At 41.9% G+C, this 25,337-nt stretch overlaps 1 protein-coding gene across 3 annotated transcripts in view; it reads left to right on the top strand.

Moving 5' to 3' along the window:
• otud7a (OTU deubiquitinase 7A) overlaps nucleotides 1–17,151 on the top strand; it is a 38,602-nt gene extending 21,451 nt beyond the window's left edge. For all 3 annotated transcript variants that reach the window (XM_078948722.1, XM_020704053.3, XM_078948723.1), the window contains 11 exons: nucleotides 166–319; nucleotides 2,568–2,753; nucleotides 2,838–3,056; nucleotides 4,630–4,731; nucleotides 5,359–5,486; nucleotides 5,974–6,086; nucleotides 8,074–8,201; nucleotides 8,296–8,445; nucleotides 13,230–13,344; nucleotides 13,711–13,795; nucleotides 14,096–17,151. In XM_078948722.1, the coding sequence (XP_078804848.1) occupies nucleotides 235–319; nucleotides 2,568–2,753; nucleotides 2,838–3,056; nucleotides 4,630–4,731; nucleotides 5,359–5,486; nucleotides 5,974–6,086; nucleotides 8,074–8,201; nucleotides 8,296–8,445; nucleotides 13,230–13,344; nucleotides 13,711–13,795; nucleotides 14,096–15,643 (2,859 nt within the window). In that variant the 5' untranslated portion in view covers nucleotides 166–234 and the 3' untranslated portion in view covers nucleotides 15,644–17,151. The remainder of the gene's footprint in view (nucleotides 1–165; nucleotides 320–2,567; nucleotides 2,754–2,837; nucleotides 3,057–4,629; nucleotides 4,732–5,358; nucleotides 5,487–5,973; nucleotides 6,087–8,073; nucleotides 8,202–8,295; nucleotides 8,446–13,229; nucleotides 13,345–13,710; nucleotides 13,796–14,095) is intronic.
• Nucleotides 17,152–25,337: the final 8,186 nt, after the last annotated feature.

Genomic DNA, 25,337 nt, shown 5'->3' with positions numbered 1-25,337 from the left:
ACTGTCAGCTATGTCTGAAACTGAAATAAGAGTCGAGGCAGTCCAGCTTGTATTTTCTCACAAGGGTTAGTCTCGGATGAGCCATGGAAGGTGTGGCTAAATGCTTCACTGGAAAACTCCATTTGTAAAACCCTGCTGTCTTTTTTTATTGTCCCCTCCCTACAGATGAGAACGTGAAGGCTGGCGTCCACCAAGGCCACCGCTGCACCTTGGGCAGCACACATACATGATCACATGACTCTGGACATGGACGCGGTCCTGTCAGACTTTGTTCGGTCCACAGGGGCAGAACCAGGTCTGGCTAGAGACTTGCTGGAAGGTAAGAGACAAATGCAAAGTCTTAAACACCATCTAGGAGGTCTGTGTTCTGGTCAGCAGCTCCCAACAAGGACTTGGTGTTTTTAACACATTCTTGAGGCATTTTTATAATCATGAAGGACATTTTGAATTTTTTTAATGAGCTCAAAATTGCCTTCTGATTATTTCTTTATTTAAATTTTGAATCAAGAGCAGACGAGAAACATGATGTTTGAAAAAGATTGTAGTGTTGATATAGAAGCTGCAAGAGGCTGGCCACAAGCTCCATGCTCCCCTCCATTCCAATGCATCGTCTTGCAGAGTAATAGATCCATGTTCGTCTTCATTTTCCTCATCTGAGCTGGCATTCTGTTCAAAACTGAATGACTGTATAGCTGTGATATTGCTCGACATTTTTGTTGCATCTTTAATGTTAGGTTGGGGGTGTGACAGGCTGTAAGCCAGCGGGAGAGCTTGTAAACGGATGCATGATGGGAAGAGGGGGAAGACTTACTTCACGCAGTCCAGCCCACAACACAAAGGCGAATTTCTGATAAACTCCTGCTGCTCTGCAGAAACTATGCCCTAGAAAATGGCACTGTTTTTTTTTTTTTTTTTGGCTCAAATTTGCACAATGATAATTTAAAAATCCGCTGGGAAATCTCTTACAATAGATCAAACTATGATCAGAGTGGGACTAAAAAAAAAAAGAGACGAGGAAACAAGGAAAGAAAATAACAGAAACAAAGGTCGGGGAAAGGAAGGTGGGAGCAACAAAAGCCAGTTTGTTGATTTAGAGGCAAGTGTGACATATTTATGAGTGATTTTCAACCTTAATTGAAACTTACTGCAAAGCCGAGTTCTTTTGCATATCTGAAGCTAAGATATGGGGTCACTTTAAAATAAAAAAACTAAAAGCTGGTGAACTACTTTAGTAAATTGAAAAAATATATATAACAATCTTTTCATAAAGTAAAATTTTCGAAGATTTTTTTTGGGATTTGTATTCTGGAAGTATTTTCATCTGTGATGATAAACTGCAATGAGTTTTGGGGTATTTTCAAATACATGTGTTTGGTATCATTTTCTCTCTTCTTCCGCCCTTTAGTGCGTGGTATTGAAGTACACTGTGGACTACAAAATGACAATCATGAGTTCTATAGATTCTCATTTTCCTGTTTTTCTCTCCTGTAGCTTTGGTGTAATGCTAGCAGCCCCAAAGAGCCAGCTTCTGCAGCTGCTTAATGAGCCTGTGATCAGGAGAAGGATTCAAATGTGGTGCTTCCCTCTAGAGGCGGTTTTACTTACTAAAATGTCTTTTATTTTTCTCAAATCTTTATTGTCACATTAAAAACAGTAAACTATAAAACATATTTCTAAGAAAGAAAAATAAGGAAAGAGCCATAAACTTTATTTTATTTTTTTCAATCCGCTTCACTCTTATATGTGTGTAATAAAATATGTAAGGGGTGAGACTGCTGAGTTTCTAATGGACTTAGATGCCTGTTCACTCTGTAGGTTTTACTGCTGAAAGCACAGCAACAGTGCTTTCCACACAAGCTTTTTAAGATGATCTATATTAGATGCTATAGGAGACAGTATATCTTGTATTCCTGGATGTGTGTAACCCAAGCTGCTGATATCCATTCAACAAAATCGGATTTGCATTGATCGGCACAAGAGCCAGTTTTTAGTGAAGCATAGCTTCATGTCTTGACTGTCAACGACCATCGGTCTAGAGTCAGAGACGACTTCCTTCCGATCTCAGACACAGCTAGTCCATTAGTGGATCCTGTCTCACAGCCCTCTCAGCTTTACATGCCAGGCCTGCAGTTGAAGTCATATACATAAAATACATACATAGAATGAATAAAAAAAACATGAATATATGTTTTGAATTTCAGCTAAACATTTGGTCTTAGAAAAAAACTTGGAAAAAAAACGTGCATGTTTATTTTTAGTGAATCAAACTTATCTGTGCCAGAATCGACACATATTTTTCTTTGTTTTGTTATGTTTGCATCCTACTTTCTCCTGTACCTGTCATATCCACCATAAGAAACATCTGCTGACTGTAAACACGAGGACAGGATCATGTTGCCCTGAAAAACTTCAATTTTCATGTGGTATAGTAATGCACTGTACTTTTATCTCAACGTTGTGAACAGAATTTCCTATCACTGTTATTAAATGACAATTTAAAAGTTCACAATGAGCCTTTCTGCTTGATATTTCTAATGAAAGCTGTGTGTTTGTTTTCCGTCATGCAGGTAAAAACTGGGACCTCAGCGCTGCTCTCAATGATTATGAGGAGCTCAGGCAGGTCCACACTGCCAACCTGCCGCAGGTTTTCAATGAGGGCCGCTACTACAAGCAGCCAGAGGCGCGTGACACACCCACCCATGTCAGCAAGATCGACAGGCTGTGTGCGCAAAAGCAGGAGGACAGTACTCAAGGTAACCACAACATTGACCTTTCACTAACAGTTTTCCATTCCAGCATCTCTTCCCAGCTCAGACCATCCTTGCTCTGTCTTCCAGAAAAGCGTCTGTCCCGTGGGATCTCCCACGCCAGTTCTGCTATTGTCTCCCTGGCCCGGCTGCAGGTGGCCAGTGAGTGTACCAGCGAGCAATTCCCTATCGAGATGCCAATTTACACATTCCAGCTGCCAGACCTGAGCGTGTACAGCGAGGACTTTAGGAGCTTCATAGAGAGAGATCTAATAGAGCAGTCCACCATGATGGCCCTGGAGCAGGCTGGTGAGTGCTGTGAGATGTCTGCAGATTGCATTTGTATAAATTCATCTAAGAAGCTAAAGCACCACAGTTCTGGGGCATTAAGAAACACTTATGAGAGCCAGCCTTGCAGACACGATTGCATGGTGAGACTGAGAAAGAGCAGATCCGAACAGCATCTGGAGAAAAGACTAAGATGTCTTCTTTCAAGTGTCCCGTTTCCCAAAGGGTTTTTCCTCCCTCGCAGGCTCTTTGAACTCAAAACATAAAACTCTTGGAGAATTTTGTGATCTTCCAGCTGATTTCTCTTATCTTTTCTCACCTAAATCTAACTAAGATCTGGGAAAAATTAGGCCACATTTGCTAAGATAAATTATTTGGATGCATGGAAATCTTTACTATGGGTGGATTGATAGTTGGGTGGTGCATTTACTGTGTTTTTTTATTTTTAGTTTTAGTTTTTTAAATGTGTATGTTATCCAGTTTTTTGTACAATATTTCCTCGCTAAATCATTTCAAACTTTTCGCAGTCTCACTGTTTCACAGATTTGTTTCAGGGCAATTTTGCATGGTTTTTTTTTTTACACGGCATTGTTTTCTGCATTCTGATTTGCTGTAGACCATTGTCAATCGATCACCTCTGTTGCCAGAGTTACATAAATCCTCTATCATGAGCAGATCTTGGTTTTTATTTTATAATACTGGACTTAATTTTCTACAAAGGACTGAACTTTGAGAGTTTAAACAAGAGAGAAATGTGTGGAAATGTTCATGTCTGTCAAAGAAAAGTGTATACATTTTGTAGTGAAGGGATTTAGAGCCTTAAATCATCTCTAATCCTACTTCACGGATTTCACCTATTTTTCAGGACGTAGCTCTCGTGATAAACGAGGAATTATTAAATTGTTTGGATGTGAGAAAATTTGACTGTGGATGGATTGATGGTGCATTTCCTGTCTTTGCTATCAGTGTGTTTTTTGGCAAAGGATGTCAGGTTTTTTTGTGTTCTAAAATGTAGTTTAAAATGTTTGTTAATCTGGTTTGCTTTTTGCTAATTGATGTCTTAACTGGTTTTCTAAATCTTCCTTCTCTTCTTCCGTGTTTCTTCATCTCTTACTGGCATTGACAATGAGGAGATTTAGTAAATCCTGACTTTTATCCTTTATCATGTCTCCCTTTTGATTCATTTTCAGTCTCTATTCTTCTTTTTCTACCACACCTTTTTTTTTTTCAAGACTGGTACTTATCAAGATAAAAGCTAAGGCTATCTAGTTGTTAGCGCTGACCAATTACCAACAAAGCTGGGGGATTGGATGCAGACGAAGAGGGGTGTGGTTCTGGGACCCTCCTCTGTGTCATGGGCCTAACTCAACCCCAGTGACCTGCTTACACACTTACACCCATGACAGATGTCTGTTATGTTAAGCATAAATGTTAGTTTGGATGTAAGATGACACTGCTTAGTGTTGTAAGTCTGCAAAAGTAATCTGATCATTTTCCTTAAAAAACAAATCCAGAGTTCTTGTTTCCTTTATATAATCCTTTTTCCTGGAGCATCTGGGACATCGTCATGACGCAGCTGCTCTGTTGTCTGCAGGTCGTCTGAACTGGTGGTCCACCATGTGCACCAGCTGTAAGAAGCTGCTTCCTCTGGCTACCACTGGGGATGGAAATTGCCTACTGCATGCTGCTTCTTTGGGTGGGTTTCTGGTGTGCACTCAGCCTTCACATAATTATCGCCTGCAAGTTGTTGTCTTTTCGGCAAAACGATGTCAAAATTCTTTTTCTCCATCCATTTTTAAAAGTCGACTGAAAACTCATTTTTACAGCTAAGTGTTCGGCTATGGATGAGATTTGGCTCTGCTTTTTTACCTTCACGTTTTTATAAGGTTTTTATTCACCTATTAAAGAAATGTAACAGATTTATTGTGATAAGCTTTTCTTGGTGTTTTCTAAAATTGTGTAAAAGGGCTTTATAAATAAAGATGATGACAATTCTAGACTAAAACTGTTAAAAATGCAGGAGTTTCAGCTGAGGGATGAAGAGAAAATGTATGACCTGTAAAAGCAGGAAACTGTCAGGTATGTGCGGTAGGAGGTTCTTGACTCCCCAGCGCGAGGACTGCCTGAGCAGCAGAAAGCCTTGGAAGCCACAGTTAAAGTAATCCGCTCTGACAGCTCTGTCTGTGGAAGACATTTTAGTCATCTCCAAATGACAACAAGAACATGAAGCTATGCTCAGAGATTTCCCCCCCCCCCTCATCAGCCATGTTCAAAGCATGTACAATGTGCTCAAGCTGAACTCGCTTGTGTGTGTGGTTATCAGGAATGTGGGGCTTCCATGACAGAGACCTTATGCTGAGGAAATCTCTCTACACCATGATGAAGAGTGGGACAGAGAGGGACGCTCTGAAGAGAAGGTGGAGGTGGCAGCAAACCCAGCAGAACAAGGAGGTCAGGAACATGTGCATTATTTCACACTATAGCCTCTGATTACATGACATCGCCTTTCCCAAATGGTGGGGAAGAGAGAGCCTCAGCTTCTTTACTGAGTGGCAGTTTTGGACAGAAAATGGTCCTTCTGTGATTTAGAGTGTGCATTAGTGCTGTAGCATGGCTGCTAATATCTCTAAATCCTTCTGCGCTTTCTCTGCCATCTCCTGATGTTACGGATTAAACCGTTTTTTTAAAGCTGTTATGAAAATCATGTCACTCAAGACAGCCCAGGGAAAGTAGTTCAGAGGGTTTGTGAAGCACTCAGGGTATGCTGATAGCTCACTGATCAAAGATGAATCCAGCTGCAGCGTTCTGCTTTTAGCGTGGGCACAACCATTACTGCATAATAGCCACCTTTCTGTAATTACCCCTTTTTCTTTACTTTTTCTTAATGCTGGCATGAGTAAATGTGTATATCGAATCTGTTGGGTGTGTTTCTGAGCAGTCGGGGCTGGTGTACACTGAAGAAGAGTGGGAGAGGGAGTGGAACGAGCTGCTGAAGTTAGCCTCCAGTGAGCCTCGCTCTCATCTCAGCAAAAACGGGAACACCAGTGGAGGGTAAGGTCTTTTCATGTGCACTACGAAGTGCATAAAAAATAAACCATGTTGCATTATTATTCATTGGTCTGTTGTAAAAGCAATCTCAGTGGTCTTTTAATTATAATTAAGCAGTTTTTAGCCAGAATCCAAAAACCTGTGTAATTTTTTTTAGGACATAGATTCTACAGAGCGGGAGGAGTTTATGAGAAATTCACCTCTGAGTTCTGGGTGGGACCCTTGGCTTCCACTTCCCATCATCCCTTTGTTTACTCTCTCTTTCCCACTAGCTTACAGAGCCCCTCACACCCCCAACATAACATTACCAATTAAAAAAAAATGTCGAGCAATATTGGAGCTATCCATCCATACAGTGTTGAGCCAGATGTCAGCTCGGACGACGTAAATGGGTCTCGTTGTCTACAAGTGGGTGCATCAGAATGGAGCGGAGCAGGAAGCTTGAGGACCCTGAGTATTTTCAACTAGACAAAACAATCTTTTTCATCCTTTTTTTGTCTGCTCCTGATTCACAATTTTAATAAAGAAATACTCAGAAATGCAATTTTGAGCTTTAATATCTTTATAAATGTCCTCCATTATGTGAAAATGCCTCAAGAACATGTTAAATACACCAAAACCAGAATTTTCATCAGAGAGGGTCTTTATTCAAAAGAATGACACTTGAAAGGTTTTTCTAGTCCAAGGGTCTGTAACCTCAGACTCCGGTTCTTTTATCCCTACATTGTGTCTTTTTGGCTTTATAGAAAAATTCTTTGAATAAACAAAAGGTTTGTAGTTTTGGTCATATTAATCAAATATAGATATCTATGTTTAGATTTTTAACATGTCAGATAGCAAAACAAAATTATAGCAAAAGGTTTAATCTACTGTGAGTGTTTTTTTTATATTAGAATAAAGCTTGAGGCACATGTTCCGATCACGTTATCTCATTTTTTTTTTTTAACAGACGGTGGGACTTTGCAGGTCTCGTTGGGTTTTGGTCAGCAAGAAACTGGATCAAATAGCTATTTTAGCATTAAAGGTTGCAGACCCCTGTTCTTGACTATTGTGTTGAAACCCAGCAAAAGGCCAACTCCCAAATTCCCAGCTTTGTTCCCACTCTGACTGCTTCTACCATGCAAATTACAAAATGAGATAGTGCCATCTACTGACACCCACGAGCACTAACACCTTCATTTGTACCAACTTCCTCTGAGTGGTGGGTTAGTTTTGGGTGGGTTAGTGTGCAGCTAGTTTTTTTAAAAACAGATGAATGTTTTTTTTCTTGTGCTTCAAAGGCAAACTGGAAGTGAGCACTCCCACGCAGAGAAACTTTGTGGTTTGTGTTTCCATATTCAACGTGTTCTCACGTAGAGGTTAGCAGCAGGTCTGAGGGAATAAAAACAACAATGCAATGAGCAGGAAGGTTGCTGCTGTGGCTCAATGCAATTTCCATTTTTCATTTGAAGCAAAAATACATATTTAGAGTCTTTAGGGCTGCCGACATGTGTTGGTAGAGAACAACAGAGCAATAACTCTGCATGATTACCAGGGCAGACTCACCCTTCCATCACTGAAAATATCTGCTTCAGGAGAGTAATTTGCTCATTTAGTGTGGAGGTTTTAACCTCTCATTGACTTTAATGTGTAACTGGGTAATAAGGTTAGGGATGGTTGATGGTCCTAGTGTGGGATGAGCTTTTGAATGGGATGAGTGGGATTCACATATTAAGAGGCTCTTTATTAGAGTGAATTTGGCTGTGTGGCTGACAACTTAATTGTTGCGCAACGCCTAGTTTCCTGGTGAGTTGTGTGCTCCAGAGCTCTGCCTTTTCCTTATATCTTTCCCTCCATCGGCCCTGCTCTCCCTCCTTCACTGGTTTCTCCAAACTCCTAAGGAAAAAACACAGCTTTCCTGTCTGTTAAAGCCGACCCGAGGAAGGAAAAGGCTCCTAAGGAGAGATACGTTTGCAGAGTCACATGTGTGTGTGTGTGTGTTTTTCCTCAGGGTGGATAACTCAGAGGATCCTGTCTATGAGAGTTTGGAGGAATTCCATGTGTTTGTGCTGGCCCATGTGTTGCGCAGACCCATCGTGGTGGTCGCAGACACCATGCTCAGAGACTCTGGAGGTGAAGGTAGATGAGCCTCTGTTTTGCTTTAAAGTAAACTGAAAATTTAAAACACAGAAAAGCTAAATAGTGACGCTGTCATCTTCTAAATAAATTCCAGCGTTCGCTCCCATCCCATTTGGAGGGCTCTATTTGCCCCTCGAGGTGCCTCCGACCCGTTGTCACTGCTCCCCTTTGGTCCTGGCCTACGATCAGGCTCACTTTTCTGCCCTGGTCTCCATGGAGCAGAGAGACCAGCAGCGGGAGCAAGGTAAGTAGGATGTACAGCATCGTAAAGGTCCTCAGTCTCAAGTTTGGTTCTGTGATGTGAGCCTTGTCTTGACCTCTTCTAAATAGAAAGTTTTGACTCCCCTGATGTGTCCTTTTTGACAGTCTTTACTTTTATCCAAGTGAGTAGAATGCAGAAACAAAGGCGAGTGGGCCGCTTGTCATTGAATTATGTATGAGACAGCTTTCTAATTAGCTGTGATGTATTATTAAAACCGTCCAGTTAGCAGCGCCGGTTAGCTGCAGAGAATGAAGTGGACAGCAAGCCTTTTCCTACTTACAGCTGGCAAAAAACTTCAGGCTTGTATGTTGACTTTTCACATCAAGAGTTTAACATTTATTAGGTCAAAGGTGTTTGCCTCCACTTTTCTAGCTGTGTCTTTGTGTTTTTTGTGTGCTTAGTTGTTGCAAGTGTGGACCTACTATTGTGTTGAGTTACCTTTGTTTATGTCTTGTTTGGCTTCATCGGATCCCACTCCAGACGTGTTGCTTATCCTTGAGGTCACGGCGTTTCTTTAATTGACAAATACAGAGGATCTCTATGGCAACCGGTCTCAGTTGTCACAACACCCCTGTATGTCTAGATCAGTGGGTGGAACTCGGTTGTCACTTGTGTGGGCAGCTGGCCAGATCTGTCTCTGTCTGCGTTTTTTACTCTCAAGTAGACACTTACGCAAACCAACTTCCTCCTTCCTTCTTTTCTGTGCATGTCAGGTCCTTTTTCCTCGACAATGACCACCAACCTGCTTATTGAGCTGGCGTGCACTCAATGTTGTCTGACACGCTTGATTACTAATCTGTAGATCCCGGAGCTTATTCCCTGAAAGCAGCCCCCTCCTAACTGCTCAGTGCTTCAGCTGGTGTTTTCAGAAGGAAGCTGAGGTTCTCCCTTCGACCAGCAGATGGTGCATACCTCCAGGAAAAGCCAGCTCAGTCATAACACCACTGCTTGGCAGTACTTTTTCCATACCAGTACACCGTGTCCTGTGATAAGATCAGACAGTCTGCAGAGTCTCTCTGAGGTGTTGTGAAAACACGTCAGATCATTTATTTCACTCAGCACAGTTGTAACTCTGTGCTGCTCTGATTAAGACTTCCTCGACCTTCCTTAAACACAGAAGCGTCTCACACATTAGAATTTTTTTTTTAAATGGTCAGTGAGTTGCTGTGGCGGTAAAGATCTCTAAACAGATGCGAGACAGTCAGGCAGACCTAATCTTTCACTACCACTTAGTGGTTGGCCCCTAAGCCCCAACCACATCACTGCAGATGGGCTGGGGCCCGGACTGCAGAGGCCTAAACAAATCAACCCGCAGTACTGACAGACACACCACTGTGTGGACGCCTCAGGTGGATAGTTGTCAGAGCACCTGAGCGACTGGCAGCCTGGTGTGTTCAGGTGTCAGCATGTGGGTCAGAATAATCTTCCGCATGAAGGACTACAGTCCAGCTCCTCTGAGGAACCCAACTCTAAACCGCACAGACAGCCTTTGCCACCGCTCTGTCTTCCTGCTGCTTACATGGCGTCTGGGGCTGCTTTGATGATCCATGCAGGAGGGTTGCTTCTGGCCAGAGAGTATTACTTCACGATCAAAACTTCCTTTTATTTCAGTTTCTAAGGATTTTTCCACGACCAAGCGCTTTCTCGCTTGCGTGCACTCAGGTGAACCGAGACCCGGGTCAGCGTTTTCTCTGCAGGCCGTTTGCTGCTCACCTGCTGTGTCATAATAACCGGGTCCTCTGAAGATGCTGCTGTTTGAGCTTCTGTGGTCAAATCACGTATGGGAGGAATCGACCTTCTGGAAAACTCTGGAGCTATTTCAAGATGTGGTTTCATTACCAAAACACTCAAAGATTTTCTTGGCATTCCATCATTAAACTTGGAAACACCCGTTTGAAAAAAAACTCAAATAATGTCCTTCTTTTACACAAAGACCACCTACCAGCTCTGCCCGGTAGTTGCACTTCTGTATTATAAATAAAACCAGTGTTTTGCCAACACCAAAAAATGCTAGTTATAAATTCAGAATAGCCACATTGACTCTGCTGTTAGTATTAAGGCTTTTAGTCTGTTTTTTAAGTCATGAATGGGCCAAATTTGACTTAATGGAATTGAGTTTTGTAGAAAAGTCATAAATTCCGATTTTTCTGTTTTCCAGTCTGTTAGAATTGTTTTTAAATGTTTTTTCCCCTAGATAACCCTTTTGTAATCCCTGCCAAGTGTACATATATCATTTAAAAGACATGACGAAGCCCCTGTCCTCTCTCACAATAACAAAAAAAAGAAAAATTATTAGGTTCAAAACCAAAAACTGGAACTAATAGAATGTATTCATTGAAATTGTCCTCACAGGTTGTTTCCTAATTTATTTTATTTTATTTTTTGTGTTTGCATCCCGCCTGAATCAAGGCATGCTGGCCCGGTGCACAGCTTGCGTACTGCAAAAGGCTCTGTGATGTCATCCATGCATAAGCTGTGGCACTGGGTCAATAAAAAAACAGTAAAACAAGGCTGCCAACAGGAATTGTAAATGCATTACAGCACACTCCAGTCCCCCAGAGCTCCATTGGCAGGGGTGGCTCTCTGAATTTGGACCTGGCCCAAGTAAGATTCGCAGCGCACGCAGCAACTTTCCAACAACGGGAGACGGGAGGGCAGCTGCATTGTGGGAGCCGGGGCACCACCTCACAGACCCCCCTCTTGCCCGCTGCATGACACAAGCGGGACTGAGAGGGAGGTGTTTCTCTGTGCTCTGCCTGCTTCTCTTCTTGTTATTGTGACAGAATTATTCTCGACAAGAGCGTTTTCAGAAAAGAGCTTCAAAAATATGCACACTGCGCTACTACGCCAGTACTTTTGTTACTGTTTGTGTAGCTGCAAGCATTAGTCATGCAGTTTTTTAGGGAGGGGGTGCAAATTGTTTTGTAATTTGCATCTGTGGTTCAGAGGAACTGGACCTCTCAGCACAGATTTCTGGACAGTGTCAAATCTTTTTTGCGAGGGTGTGGCCAGCTTAAATCTGTCAATAGAACTGTTAGTATTGCAGCACTTCTACATTTGACTTTGTGCTTACGCGGAATTTCTATGAAGGAAGCGAGGAAAAGAGACGAAAGAGCTCGGACACAGTGGACGCTGCCAGGGTTTTTTGTTTTTTTTTGTCTGTGCCGAGCCTGCGGAGCACAGCAGCTTATTGGCGATAGAAGACTTGATGAGGCATGGAGGAGGCTGTGTCTTCCATCTGGGTCTGACAGTGAAGGCTGGAATATCTTCAGCCTGAACAGCCTGCTTCTCTCTATGGTCATGTGGACTGCAGCCTCCACATTAAGTAGCCTGAGGCGAGCTGTCAGTGAGCCCCAACTAGTTCTCCCTGTACTGTTGTTTAAAACGCACCCACACACTCGCACAAAAACAACCCAAACATATACTGTAAACGCCCGCACTTTGTACGCACGTTTCCCATGAGAGGAAGCCCTGGTAGGTGTCTGCTTTCTGTTGTGCGTCCACTGATGACTGCTGAAATCCTCTTCCTGCGTGTGAGTGGCTGATTATATCCAGGGGGATGAATGTAAATAATCCCAGCAGCTTTTATCCTGCATCTCTTGTGTTCTATTACAAACCAAATAATGTTGTGCAGCCCTGGAGTTCAAAACCACAACAAAACATTTTTTTTAAAAACACAATTTAATGAATAGAATCACCATGATGTATTTGAAAAGTCACGTCAGTATCACATTTCCCCAAAAACCAAATGCATCTGTTCATCCATCAATATGTTTATCATAGGTTAGATCCTTCAAGCGAAATATTTACAACCCAGACTGGATAGATCGTCCCTAAAATTGTTCCTTGATCCTCTCTTCCAAAAGTTCTTCAAAAAAGGAAGATACAATCTTATTATGGAGTCCTGAGTCACGGCAAAGTCCGCGCATTTATGGAATATCTACACCTGATGCCTAAACCGCTTCAATAGGCTCCTTTTTGATATGAAGAAGCAGCGACTGAACTCTGAGCTCCGTCCTCACAGCTGGGTTCTTCATCTCTTTCCTGAAGGCTAGCCCAGCAACCTTCAAGATAACGCTTGAGACTCTTCATCTCAGTGTGGGACAGTCATGACTGGTAAATTAACAACTCTGCCTTTTGGCGGTGTTTACCCAAACTCAGACAAGACCCACAAAACTTCCTTTAATTATATACTTGAAACAGCAATGCAACTCACCGACCAAAGAGAAGAACTTACTCTTTTACAACAGACCTAAAGATACTAGTTCGTATAATCACAGCTTCCCACTTAGATAAATATTTTGGCCTGCATATCTTGGACTGATGAAATACAACGGAGTCATCTGCGTAAAAAGAGAGTCCAGGTCTTGGATTGACTGAACCAGAATCCCTTCAGTCTGATCTATGCTGATGAATTCTAACCACAAATATTTTTTTAACAAATGATGAAGCAATTTAAGGCTTTAAATTTCTAGTTTAAACTGAGAGAAGAACAGGAAACACTGATAAAAAATAAGACTTTTTAGTTGCTAATGAACATATGGAGCCAGAGCAAGTAAAGCCTTGTTAACTTATGACATTTACTGACACATTTACTGTGATATACCTCCAGTATTAGCACACACAGAGTCATTCATAATAAATATTGTAACTTTCTTAATTTGCCATCAAAGGGTCAGCTTGGTCTGTCAGAGCAAAGGTGGCCTCCAGTGGCATGTTGTTCTAAGTTGACCTAACTCATGTCCCGCTAATCTCATCTCTTCCAGCTGTTATCCCTCTGACCGACTCGGAGCACAAGCTGTTGGCTCTCCATTTTGCTGTTGACCCTGGCAGAGACTGGGAGTGGGGGAGGGACGACAACGATAATGCCAAGTTAGCCAAGTAAGCCCAGTGTACAGTCGTTGGCTGATTCTTATCAATAAAGCCCACAGAGGTTGCAGCCCCAGGCAGTCCTGTCAATCCACTCAGAAGACTTATTGTAGGGGATGACCGCAGGGATTGGGTCACTTCAAAGAAGGAGCAATTTAAGAATAAATCGCGAGTCACATCAGCCGCAGGAAGTTACCTTGTCACGGCAGCAACAAAGTTTTTTGAAGAGTTAGTGTGCAGTTTTCATCTCAGGATCCCTTCATTCACGGGTTTGGTTTAAACGAGCTGCATCTATTTCAAATACTGAAAAATTATGTCCAACGCATCTTCTAAAATCTAAGCATAACTGTATTTTTTTTATTATGTTTTTTTTTTCAGTCTCATCTTGTCTTTGGAGGCCAAACTCAACCTGCTGCACAGCTACATGAATGTAACATGGATCAGAATCCCATCTGAAACAAGGGTAAGTCCTCCTCCACGTGTGCCTTGTTCGCCATGGTTATTTCCACTGTGAAGAAGCTCCCTCATTCCAGATGTTACTGACACCCAGAGTCATGTCACTCTAAATGATTTTCTGTCAGCGTTTGATCATCTCTTGTATATGTGCGCTTTCTGTGACTCATCGAAAACCATCTACGAACGTTTTTTCTGAGCATTTTGTTGAAGAATTGGTCTGACGTGAAATTGTTAAATCTCTCTGAGGCTGCTGACATTTTTTTTTATTGTTTTCCCCGTTTTGTTTCTGTGTTTTGTCTTTGTGCAGGCTCCACTGGCTCAGCCAGAGTCTCCCACAGCATCTGCAGGTGAGGACGTCCAGTCTCTGGCTGAGTCCATGGACTCTGACCGCGAGTCCGTCGGTAGCAACTCGCACGTCAACACCGGGAAGTCTAGTAAGGACAAAGACAAAGACAAGCAGCGCAAAGACAAAGATAAAGGGCGGACTGATTCTGTAGCCAACCGACTGGGAAGCTTCAGCAAAACACTTGGTATTAAGCTCAAGAAGAACATGGGAGGTCTTGGGGGGCTTGTGCACGGCAAAATAAACAAATCCAACTCGAGCTCAGGTCGTCATACAGAGAACGGAAGTGAAAAGGCAAAGAAGAAAGAGTCAAAAGCAACCAGAGGAAACAAGGAGGAGTCAGGTCAGTCCACCAGCTCCACTTCCTCTGAGAAGGCTACTAGTCCCTCCCCTACAGATGGAGACAGACCCTCCAGCTCCTCCCCAACGGAGAGGCAGGACAGTTCAGGGCGGAGCTCCGCAGATAAAACACTGGAAAACTGGAAATACAGCACAGATGTCAAGCTCAGCCTCAACATCTTGCGGGCTGCTATGCAGGGAGAGCGCAAGTTCATCTTTGCAGCACTCCTGCTGACCAGCCATCGACATCAGTTCCATGAGGAGATGATCAGCTACTACTTGACCAACGCCCAGGAGCGCTTCAGTCAGGAGCAGGAGCAGAAGAGGAAAGAGGCTGAGAAGAAGCCACCGGCCTCCAGTGAGGTGGTTCTGAAGAACGAGAGCGTCTTCCAGAGGGAGAGATCGGACAGTTCCCCTCCGGAGAGCTGCTCTCCGGTCCTGCCCCACCACACCTACAACAACCCGCAGCCCCTGTCGGGTTTGAAGACGCAGGGCAGAAACAGTCCAATCCCTGTTGCCCCTCCGGTTTCCGTCCCTCCTCTAACCCCGCCAACAATCTCTCACCATGTCCCCCACCCAGCCCCTTCCCCCGCGCCTTACTGCTCCCCCATTATCGGTGCTAAGAGACCCGGGCCCGTCCCTGTGTCTGCCCACTACAGCCATACACCTCCCATCCAGAGGCACAGTGTGATTCACTTACAAGATGTCAACATGCAATCCTCCATCTTCCAAGACGAGCCCTACAACAAGCCTGTGGTGGGCACGCTGAAGACGTGCGCCACCTACCCCCAACAGAACCGCACACTCTCATCCCAGAGCTACAGCCCTGCACGCCTGTCGGGGGTCCGCACTGTTCACACCACAGGAACCCTGTCCTACAACATGCCTGCTGAAAACAAGTCCCACACCTACACCAACGGCTTCAACGCGGGAGACATTCAGGACTGCCTCGAGTTTGCTGATGAGGACAACTCATCTCACACGTGGCTCAACCAAGACAAAACCAAAGGGCGCAGCTCTGGAACCCCTTTGTACTGCTTTCAGCAGCGGCGCTGCAAGAGGGAGAACTGCTCCTTCTACGGGAGGCCAGAGACAGACAACTACTGCTCCTACTGCTACAGGGAGGAGCTGAAACGCAGGGAGAAGGACGGCAAAGTGCAGAGGCCTGCATAGCCATTTCAGCCACAACACAGCCACAGGAGAGCAAACGTTTTGCAACTTTGTTGAGGAAAGCTCATGATTCCTGTCCCACCTTCCTTTAATAATAAAGATTCTTACTTTAAGAATAAGGAGGGAGGGAGCAGGTCCTGAAAGAGTGAACAGCTTTGGCCAGAGCCTTTTTTTTTTAACTTCTGTCTCATCCGATTTTAGTCTTTTACTTGTTTTAGAGTAAAAGTCATCTCCCTGTGATGTAATTTTCTGTATGTGAAGGAAAGTTCTTTATTTTTTGAAGTCCAAAAAAGAAAACTTGCATTTCATCAGGAAGGAACATTTTATTATCTCTTTTGATCTGTTTTGAATGCAATACCTCTGCCTGGTTCTTCAAAGTCTCCGTGGGAAATTTCTAGTTGTTTTGCAATCAAAAGAAATGAAAACGGGGGGAAAAATTCGACTTGACAGCAATAAATTGGTGACTCTTGCTATACTCTCCCAAGTTTTGTCTATGCACCGATAACATAGTTACTGTAGGTTAACTGTGTCTTGTAAAATTATAGAGGAATGTTCCAGTGTGTTTTGTAAACGAGTTTGAACTACAGGAATAAAAAACGTCTAAGCTTTCTGAATTGTAACCTGAGATTAGGATGAAATGCTACGCTGTCTGATGTGTCGGAACTGGACTATTTTGTAAGATGGTGTTTTATCATTTTCATTCGTAATTAACTTCTTCAAAGTCCACAAGCACTGCCAAGCTGGCTTCTGTACGAGACAAATTCCAAATTTATCTGTGCCATGCAGCGCGCCAGAGGAGCTGCTTCTCACAGTGTCGACGGTGTGTTTTTTTCCCCGATGTGTTAGATGAGATGAACTGTCAGTTGTGAGATCAGGCTGATGTGTATTTGTCTGAAGTGTTACTATGTGTCCCCACCCTTGCTCCCACACACACGGTCACAGACACACGCAACACGATGTGCAATCATGCTAATCAGCACTCCGCGGTAGCCTGCAGTATGAAGCCGGTCACCTGTCCCCGTGTGAGATTGTTCTTCTTTCATATGTAGAGGCCGGTAAAAAGAAGCACCTGCTGCTAAGAGCACCTCAAGCCTTTTGTTATCATCAGTGCTTTAACCAATTAGTGGGGTTTGAACAAACCAGGGCCTCCAAGTGCTTTCTGCTCATTCGACATGACTACTGTAAAGACGCAGTGTTTGTGTTGCTGTTTGTTCTGGTGAATGCTTCGACGATGTACCATGCTGTCCTTAACAAGGTGTGTCCTGGCCAAGGATGTCCACTGCTCCCTCGGTTTGTGTCTTCTGTGTCTCTCCTGTACTGTACAAACTGCAGTGTTTGCTCCTCCTTGTTTCCGTGTGACTACTTTATGGACTCTCACCATCTTAGGACTGTAAAATATGATTTTGTATTCTTTTAGGAGTTTTACACTACTTTAAATCATTAATTTGCACATTAGGTACAGATGTAAATACGGGGGGGGGAGAGGACAAAAAATAGTCTATTGTTACATACTTTGTGTGTCTGTGTTGTTTTATTAATCTCCAGAAAGCAATCAGGGAAAAAGCATAAAAACATCTTGTTTTTTGATATTTTTTAGAATATTTTCAAACTTCTCAGTGCACGAAAATATGCTTTCACTATTTTTTTAATATTTCGTTTGTTACAAAATAAGACTTACAGTTTTGTGGATATGTGAGCGTTTGTCATTCAGGCAAACCCAGAGGACCTGAAGATTCCTGTCTGGAAATGGGTTCGGCTGTGGATTACTTATTTTCTGCGTGGCAGAGATGATCTCATAAAACGGATTAAAGGTATTAAGAATAGATGATTTTGTAATTTATATGAAAAGTTTTGAGAATTTAGTTAAGTTTTAGAAATGTGCTTTTACAGAAAAATGAGTACATTTACAAAAGTATGGATGGATTCTTTCCTTCCTTTTAATAACTTTAGAGTTAATTGACTAAAGGTTAGTTAAACCTCAGAACTCTTTAAACGTTTTTATGAAAGCATAATTAATCTTTGTTGTTTGGATTTAAAGAATTAAACTCCCACCAAAAGTGGTTTGGGTGCTCGAGTCAAGGATCTTTTTTTTTTTTTATAAGCTGCCAAGTGGGCCAGCTTTCCAGTACCGGAGCCTTACCCGCACCTCGGTCCTCCAGAGATGCAGTTACACAAAACAACAATGGAAAAACCTGAAACCACTTCCGTGAGAGGAGTCCTGCATGGAGTGGGTAAAACGAAAGGGAGGACACTCTGCATGTCAGCATATCAAGACAAAATAGCATTAACTGGCCCACAAAGTGACTTAGAGGATATTGTAAGAGACTTATTTGTCATCACAGCAGTGTAGGCCTAAAGTTAATTACATCTTTATTTAATCTTTTAATGCAGGGAGCAAGAGCTGCTGGTGGGAAAGACTGGAAGGAAAAAAGGAACTCTGCAGATTTAAAGAAAAGAGAAAAAGCTACTAATCATATAGGAGAAATGTGATAGCCAAAAGCAATAAAATATAAAAGGACAAATCTGCACACAATTGCAGAACATTCTAAGAAATCTACTTAAAAAAAACTGTTTTAATCCTGATTACCCCTAACCTGAATGCATTTTAAACAAGGCAAGATAGAGTGCATGCAGGTAGAAATCTGTTAAAATTCCAGTAAGTAAACCTGTTAAAGTTTAGGCATATTAGTGTTATGACTATAAAATAGTAAATACTGAATCACATGTTAGGTTTGAAGCAACAAATTTGCAGTCTAGAGGGTGTCCTTCACAGGCAGGCCTTTGCTTGTTACTCTCAGAGATAAACCACAGTCTGCACATTTTGTGACAAAAAGCTTTGTCATTTGTTGACACGAGGATCGGAGAAAAAGGCACAAACTTTTAAAAGAACTGAGAGATATTGACCCAACTCAAGTTGAGATTGTACAACAGTGAAAAGAAGGGGACATCAACCATTTTCTAAAACAGATTTTTTTTATTTGATTTGTGCTTCATCCTTGAAAGACCTCACCTGGAGGTTAAATACTCAAAAAATAAAAAAGAAGACAAACAGTGTCTTCCCTCTCTGAATGACAAGAGCTTGAAGTCTGTGTGAGGTACAGTGTGAACAGAGTTATTCTTAGCAAAGCTCTGGACTGCTGCTGTGAATAATTGGGAATTACATCATATATAGAGTTGGGTTACACTTGCACATGGTTCACCTATGCCAGTCACACAGATGACATGTTCAGGGTCAGGTTCTCTGCAGTGGTCTGACCTTAATGTTCAGAGAATGAGACAGAAAACGTGTCCTTTCTTGGATTTCCTCTTTGTAGGATTTCTTCTTTGTAGGATTTCACTTCAGCAATCTTGACAAGAACTCTTCTGTCAGATTCAAATTGAAGAATAAAGGAACCTGGTTTACACTTCATTTAAAGCATCTGTTTTTGCCCTCACATAATGCATTGAAAAGAACTCAACCACTTATAAATATTGAGTTTTATGATAATTAGCCACCTAATTATAATGGATTTTTTTTTCATGTGGAAAGAAAAAGCTAATGTATATGTGCGTTTGCAAACAGACCCCCATCAAAGACGGGTTTCTTCCTCGCAGCATTTGCAGGTCTTTTTTCAGCGGCCCTGCTGCCTTTGATGCTTCTGCTGCTGTGAGTACTACGCCAACCCCCCCCCCCCCCCCCATCTTTGTTTCCACCCAGTGCTAGCCTCCAGAATCTGAGCTCCACCCTGCTAGCAGCCCTACTTTGCACCACTCTTGAGAGTGGGTGGCAGTCCTCTTACCTCTTAGGCCCTGGCGTTGAGGACGACCCACAAACGAGGGCCTAATTAAGACCTCTGCTGCTATTAATCATCTCGGACCATCTCCACCCACCTCACAGGAGCACAGACCACTCCCAACCTCACAAAACCTCCCACCCTTTAGGCCCTGTGTGTGGATGCACAAATCATCACCGATCTTCTTTACTTAACCCACTTTTAGTGGAAATGGAAGGAAAATAGCAACACTTAGACTCTAAAGTTAGGTTTACGCTGCGCACAGAGCATCACCTGTAGTTGTAATCCAAAGAAAAGGTGTGACTGATGAAAAAAAAAGAAATCAGTCAAACTGAAACCACATCCTCCTCCCCCACATCCTGTCTGAAGGGTGATACCAGCAGAGATGAGTTCCCACTGCTCACATAAACTGTCTGTACTTTGCCCTGCATCTGCAGCAATATACCTCGCTGAAATGGAAAAAATGTGTCATCTCGAGATCAGGCTCCCGATCGAAAGACCTAAAGCTAGTAGAGAATACATGTTTCTCCCACACAACCACCAAAAACTTTGAAGCTTTTTTTGCAATGAAGTGAGAATAGAGTAAATGGTATCAGCTTGCAGGGAAACCCTGTGAAGAATTGCACCTCTATAACCACACAAATCATTTTCAAGCCAAAGAAATTTGGATTAAAAAAAGGCAGATTTGTGTGAAGAGCTCAGTTTTGCACGGCAGAATTCTTATTCTGCACCAACCTGCAGGGAGACTGATGCACAGTCTGATCAAGGACATCAGAAGCATCGTCATTGCAACATTTTCATGGAATCGTTTTTCTTCCTCCCTGTCACTTCCCTGTTACATCCTCCAGCAGTCAGGAAATAAAACAGTCATATGATCAAGTTCAAGAAAAATCCAAATAAAACAGAATTTTTGTGCATCATAGCGACTGAAAATGACCTACATTTTCACAGCCACATGCTGCAGTTGTAAGGTAGTCATCCATGACTCTGCAGCTGCATGCCAGCTGCATGAGCAGCAAACTTCACAGTCTATTAGTTTGCTTAGCCGGCAATACAATAAGGAAGGAAAGAGTGTTGAGCATTTGATGCCCCACCCATTGTTGATAGCCAAGCAGCTACAGTAAATATTTGCATGATGGGAAAGCAGGAACAAGGTGTACTTCCTGTTACCAAAACAATACAAAAATACGAGACATGTAAGAAGTTTGAATTGCAGTTTATGGGAAGAATTTCACACTGCCAGTCCCAACTATAACAGCTGTTCTCGTCACAAAACTGCTATTTTAGTTTTTTTTTCAGTTGCACTTAAGAAATATCAATGTATTGAAAGTGGATTTCTGCAAGTTAAAATCTTTATTTTAAAAGCAAAACTTCTCCTCTATCGTTTTCAAAAGTTTTTACAGTTTACTTTCAAAAGATTTGAATATCTGGTTAATGTCATCCGATCAAAATGTAATGCATTAAACCCTAACCCTGATCGCCATGCCATTCTAGTTCTTTCTTCTTCTTTTTTTCTAAAAACTTTTTGCTTTCTGTTTTATTTTTTAGGATTTGTTCCCTGCAGTGTTCAGTTTTGCTTCCTTTTCTCATGCAATCAAAGCTACACTTAGTGATTGCTCTGTATCTCTTTGTTATCCATTAGCTCCTTCGGTTTTATTGCTTCTGACTTGATGGTGTTACCGTGCAGATTCTTGGTTTTGTGCTTAGTTTTGTCTGTCACCAATACCATAGACCACAACCCGTGCAGCAACACCTGCTCCACACAGAAAAGACCCAGCCAATATTCAAACCCATAATGAGCCCCCCCCCCAAAAAAACAAAACAAAATTAGGAAAAGTTTGATTACGAGATGTTGATGCTCTCTGGGGATCTCATGGATTCAGGTGGGCTTTGTAACAGAAAGGGGATAGAGCAGAGCAGAGCAGATTCCCCCTTTTAGTAGTAACTAAAAGTTAACACAACATTCTTAAAAGATGACTGGGACAGAGGCAAATCACAGCTAATTGATGTAAGAATCTTAAAATCCTTTCTAAAACACAATCACATCCCGTTTGACAGGTGGGTGTGGCTAAAGAGCATCAGTGCATATTTGATTGTTTATTACATTATGATGATTTTCCTGCTTGATGTGGCAGCTGTGTGATGACAGGACAGTAATTCTAAAGCATTTTTATTGTTTCCTGGTTTTTTGTTCTAAAACCCCCCCAGCAATTTTGGATAATTCCATGACAGTTGTGGGGCTTTTCTGTTAGAAATAATTGAATCTGCTTTTTTCTGTGTCTTAACAATGTGCCACAGTATGTCTTAATAGACAACAGATATATGAGCATTGCTCAAGCCGTAAAGAGACCAAACAATCTGCGACCACCTTATTTTATGAATTTATTTCCAAATGTAAACCTCACTATTTCATGCATACAAGTTATGACAACATACATTTTTCAACAACCTGTTATGTTTCATGTTTGCATAGGACATGTTCACAATATATTGTCTAGCATGTAAAAAATAATGCCATAAAAAGGTACAGCAGAGCAGCTAAGACCAGCACATCAAATGTGTGGAGAACCCGAGGAACTGTACAACTGTAATACTTGAATGTAGTGATTTTGGTTTGCTGAGAACAAAATCGAAAAAGCAAGAAAAGGTGACACCTGAAAGATTAGTGAGGTCATAGGGGGAGGAATGTACTGGCCATAGCTGAGTTAAATTATTTACAGAATATATCATACTGGTGCTGCGAGAGGGGGGGGGGGGGGGGGGCAGCACCATGGAGTCACTACAACAGGCAACTGATGGTGAGGGGAAGAAGAGAAGCACACAGAGGTATCAATAGAGTTACATCACACTGAGAGGGCACACTGAGGAAAAACTGGTACAGGAGACAGAACCAGACGACTGGGGAAAGGCTCTCTAGTTATGGGTGAGGTCACTGACAGCACTTTTGACTGAAGGGTCTGGAATAAACTCAATTCTTGAAGCAATTCCAAAAGATGATGTCAGATGCTGCCAAGTCAAGCAGTTTGAGTGAGAAACAACACGGTCAGGTACCAGAAGATCCGGTCAGCCTCTCAACATTTCTACCTGCTCCGTCTCTTTAAACTCAATCAGAGTTAGTCTGCTTCTATGAGGATTCAAGCTTGAAATAAAATTAAAAATAAAATAAAAACTTCCACTTGAGAAGTAGAAAAGGTCCATTTTAAGCATTCAGCTATCGACGCATACAGCACATAAAATTGAATCCATCAGTTCGAACACAGATGGGTTTAAAATTATGGCAACATTCATCTTTCCCTTCAAAGCCTTTGGTAACAATGATTATTAAAACATTTTTTTTTACAATTCTATGGCTGCCTTTAAAAAAAAAAAAAGAACCTAAAGGGCATCACATCTTTGTCATGAGGGAAGACATCCTCTGTGAATTTTCATAGGCTTCCAGGCTAGAGGCCTACAGAATGTGGGACAATGACAAAAGCGTACCATATGCACACCTGACAATTGGTAAAAGCCCATCAGACTTCTAAAACTCCAAGGAAGCAAATACATTAGAGCAAATGCAAATGTTCAGTCCTTAGGAATGATTGAGCAAAATGACAAACGTATGCACTAAGCCACTGTACACAGCAAAAGTGCAGATGAGCAGCAAAGAGAAGCAAAACCCGATTAAATAATGACAAACGAGCCACACATTCAGAATGGTAACACAAAGCAGGAAAGAAATACTCAGCGTGGAGCTGCTGCACATCCAAACATGCAGAATCGCTTTGTCAAATCTCGTACATGACATGTCACGGTCTATAAATCTGTACAAGTTTGTTTCATGTCGGATAGAAGTTTGTATTGTTTCGTCTTAATGGAGTTACCACTACAACTTTGGCACACAATGGCGCGAATCATGCTTGTACTTCTGATGAGACAATCAATGACACCGTCATGCCGTCAAAAAGAATCTAAACAAATGCTTTGTTATACTTGGCAACATTTATTTTGGAGATTTTCCTTTTAACTTTACATTATCATTTTCCGATCATTTCTTCTTCTTTTTTAAAAGAATTATGGGATAATGGAGGAGTTACAAACAGTTTAGCTCGTGCTGGTTTGCGGCGCCTTCCGTCCGTGAAACCCGGGTTCGACTCCGGGCTGCTCCCTGTTCCCTTCTCCACCTCTGCCGGTTCCAAGCCCGGTTTGAGAAGGTTGCGTCAGGAAGGGCATCCGGCGTAAAACATTGCCAAATTTACCATGCGACTTGTTCGCTGTGGCGACCCCTGATGGGAGAAGCCGAAAGTGGAAGGAGGAGTTACAAACTGAAAAATTAAGAGTTAAACCCAGAAAACATGGTGCTCACAGTAGGAATGTTTAAAAACTTCTGAAAAGTAAAACGGTAAATTATTAATGTTCTACCTGGACGTTTTTGTTGTTGTTTTTTTTAGTCTTCAAGGATGTGCAGAATCTGGCATCGGATGTTTATGTAAAATGTAGCCCAGTGTTACATTTATTTTTCTTTTCATCTAAAGAAAAAGTCTCGCTTTCTCTACTTTTCCTATTCAAGTAGGAACACATAAAACCAACAAACATTTGTGCTACTCATCAAGCCAACATAAGCTACATGATAAATGTTTTTGAAAAGATATGACAAAAATCAATTCTTTTAAGAGGTATGGTTTCTTAAAAAATGTACAAACCTAAGCAATTCAAGAGACACAAAGCAATAATAATAATAAAAATAATAATAATAAAAGCCATAATAATGATAATTAAAAAAATCAGACTACACTGCTAACTCACAATTTTGTGGTCTCTATATTTATGGATTTTTTTTAAAAGGATCTACAATTAAAAATAAAAAAGAAATCTTCACTCAGTCTTAAACAGATATACATAGAGGTCAAGAAATTTCCATTCCCTGATGTTTTTTTTAAAACATTTTTTACTTTTTCTTTTTTTTTGCATGACTTTAAACTAAATTCTTGGATAACAGGTCCAACTGGAAAAACCTGCACCCTGACATCAAAGGAGCAGTACATATTCCTGATTAAAGAGGTGAATCCCAGTTCTGATTTGAACAAAACAAAATCAACAAAAACGGTGCATTCAAATGCCACAACGAAAACTATGAACCTTCGGGCTGTAATGAGTCCAAAATTCAGCTGAAATGATCGGCAGAGATTGCAAAATAACAAAAACAAAAAGCAAACCAGCTGTACACCTTTCTATGAAGAGGGTTAGACAACAAAAGCAAGTACAGTAAAAAAGACAAGAATGTGTTCAATGGCCTTTTTTTGTTGGAAATATTCAAGTACATTTCATACATTGAAAATAGAAGTTCCGACACACCCTGCCTGTGGACGAGTCTGAATGTAGGGATAGACTGAATGTCTATTCTGCCAGTTTGTGTTCAGGAGGAAGTCCACTTTCTCTAAGGGTCAGAGGTGCTTAAAGGGGCGTTTCACTGGAAACAGATCGAGAGGACACCAAGAGCAGGTCTATAGTATGCTAGAAAAATGTCATAGGCAGAGGGGCGGAGCTTGCACTGAGACGTTCCTGTGTTTCCAGTGTGGTTGGACACTGACCAGCAGTGAACACTAAGCACCCAGGAACCCCGGCAGGCAAGGCGTTATATGTGTGCGGCATTTAAAGTTACAACTAAATCCACAAACTGTCCCGTGTCTGCTTGGCAGACGTCAACCCTGAGGAAAATGTGCAGATTTTAGATTAAAAACGACAAAAAAAAACCAATGAATGCTTGTAGGTAAGCTACTCTGACTTTGTTTTTCATCCCCAAAGAAGCACTTCAACCCAGGGGAAAATTCTCAAAAAACAACAACTCTGTGGGAAGTCTTAGTCTTAAAAAGTGATCAATGTAAAACTCTGCATTCAACATGTCATCTGAAAACCACTAGATTTGACATGTGTGGGTACGATTT

Source organism: Oryzias latipes, chromosome 6, assembly GCF_053564925.1.
Source record: "Oryzias latipes strain Hd-rR chromosome 6, Olatipes_Hd-rR_3.1".
Lineage (NCBI taxonomy): Eukaryota > Metazoa > Chordata > Actinopteri > Beloniformes > Adrianichthyidae > Oryzias > Oryzias latipes.
This window is presented reverse-complemented; position numbering and strand designations above follow the sequence as displayed.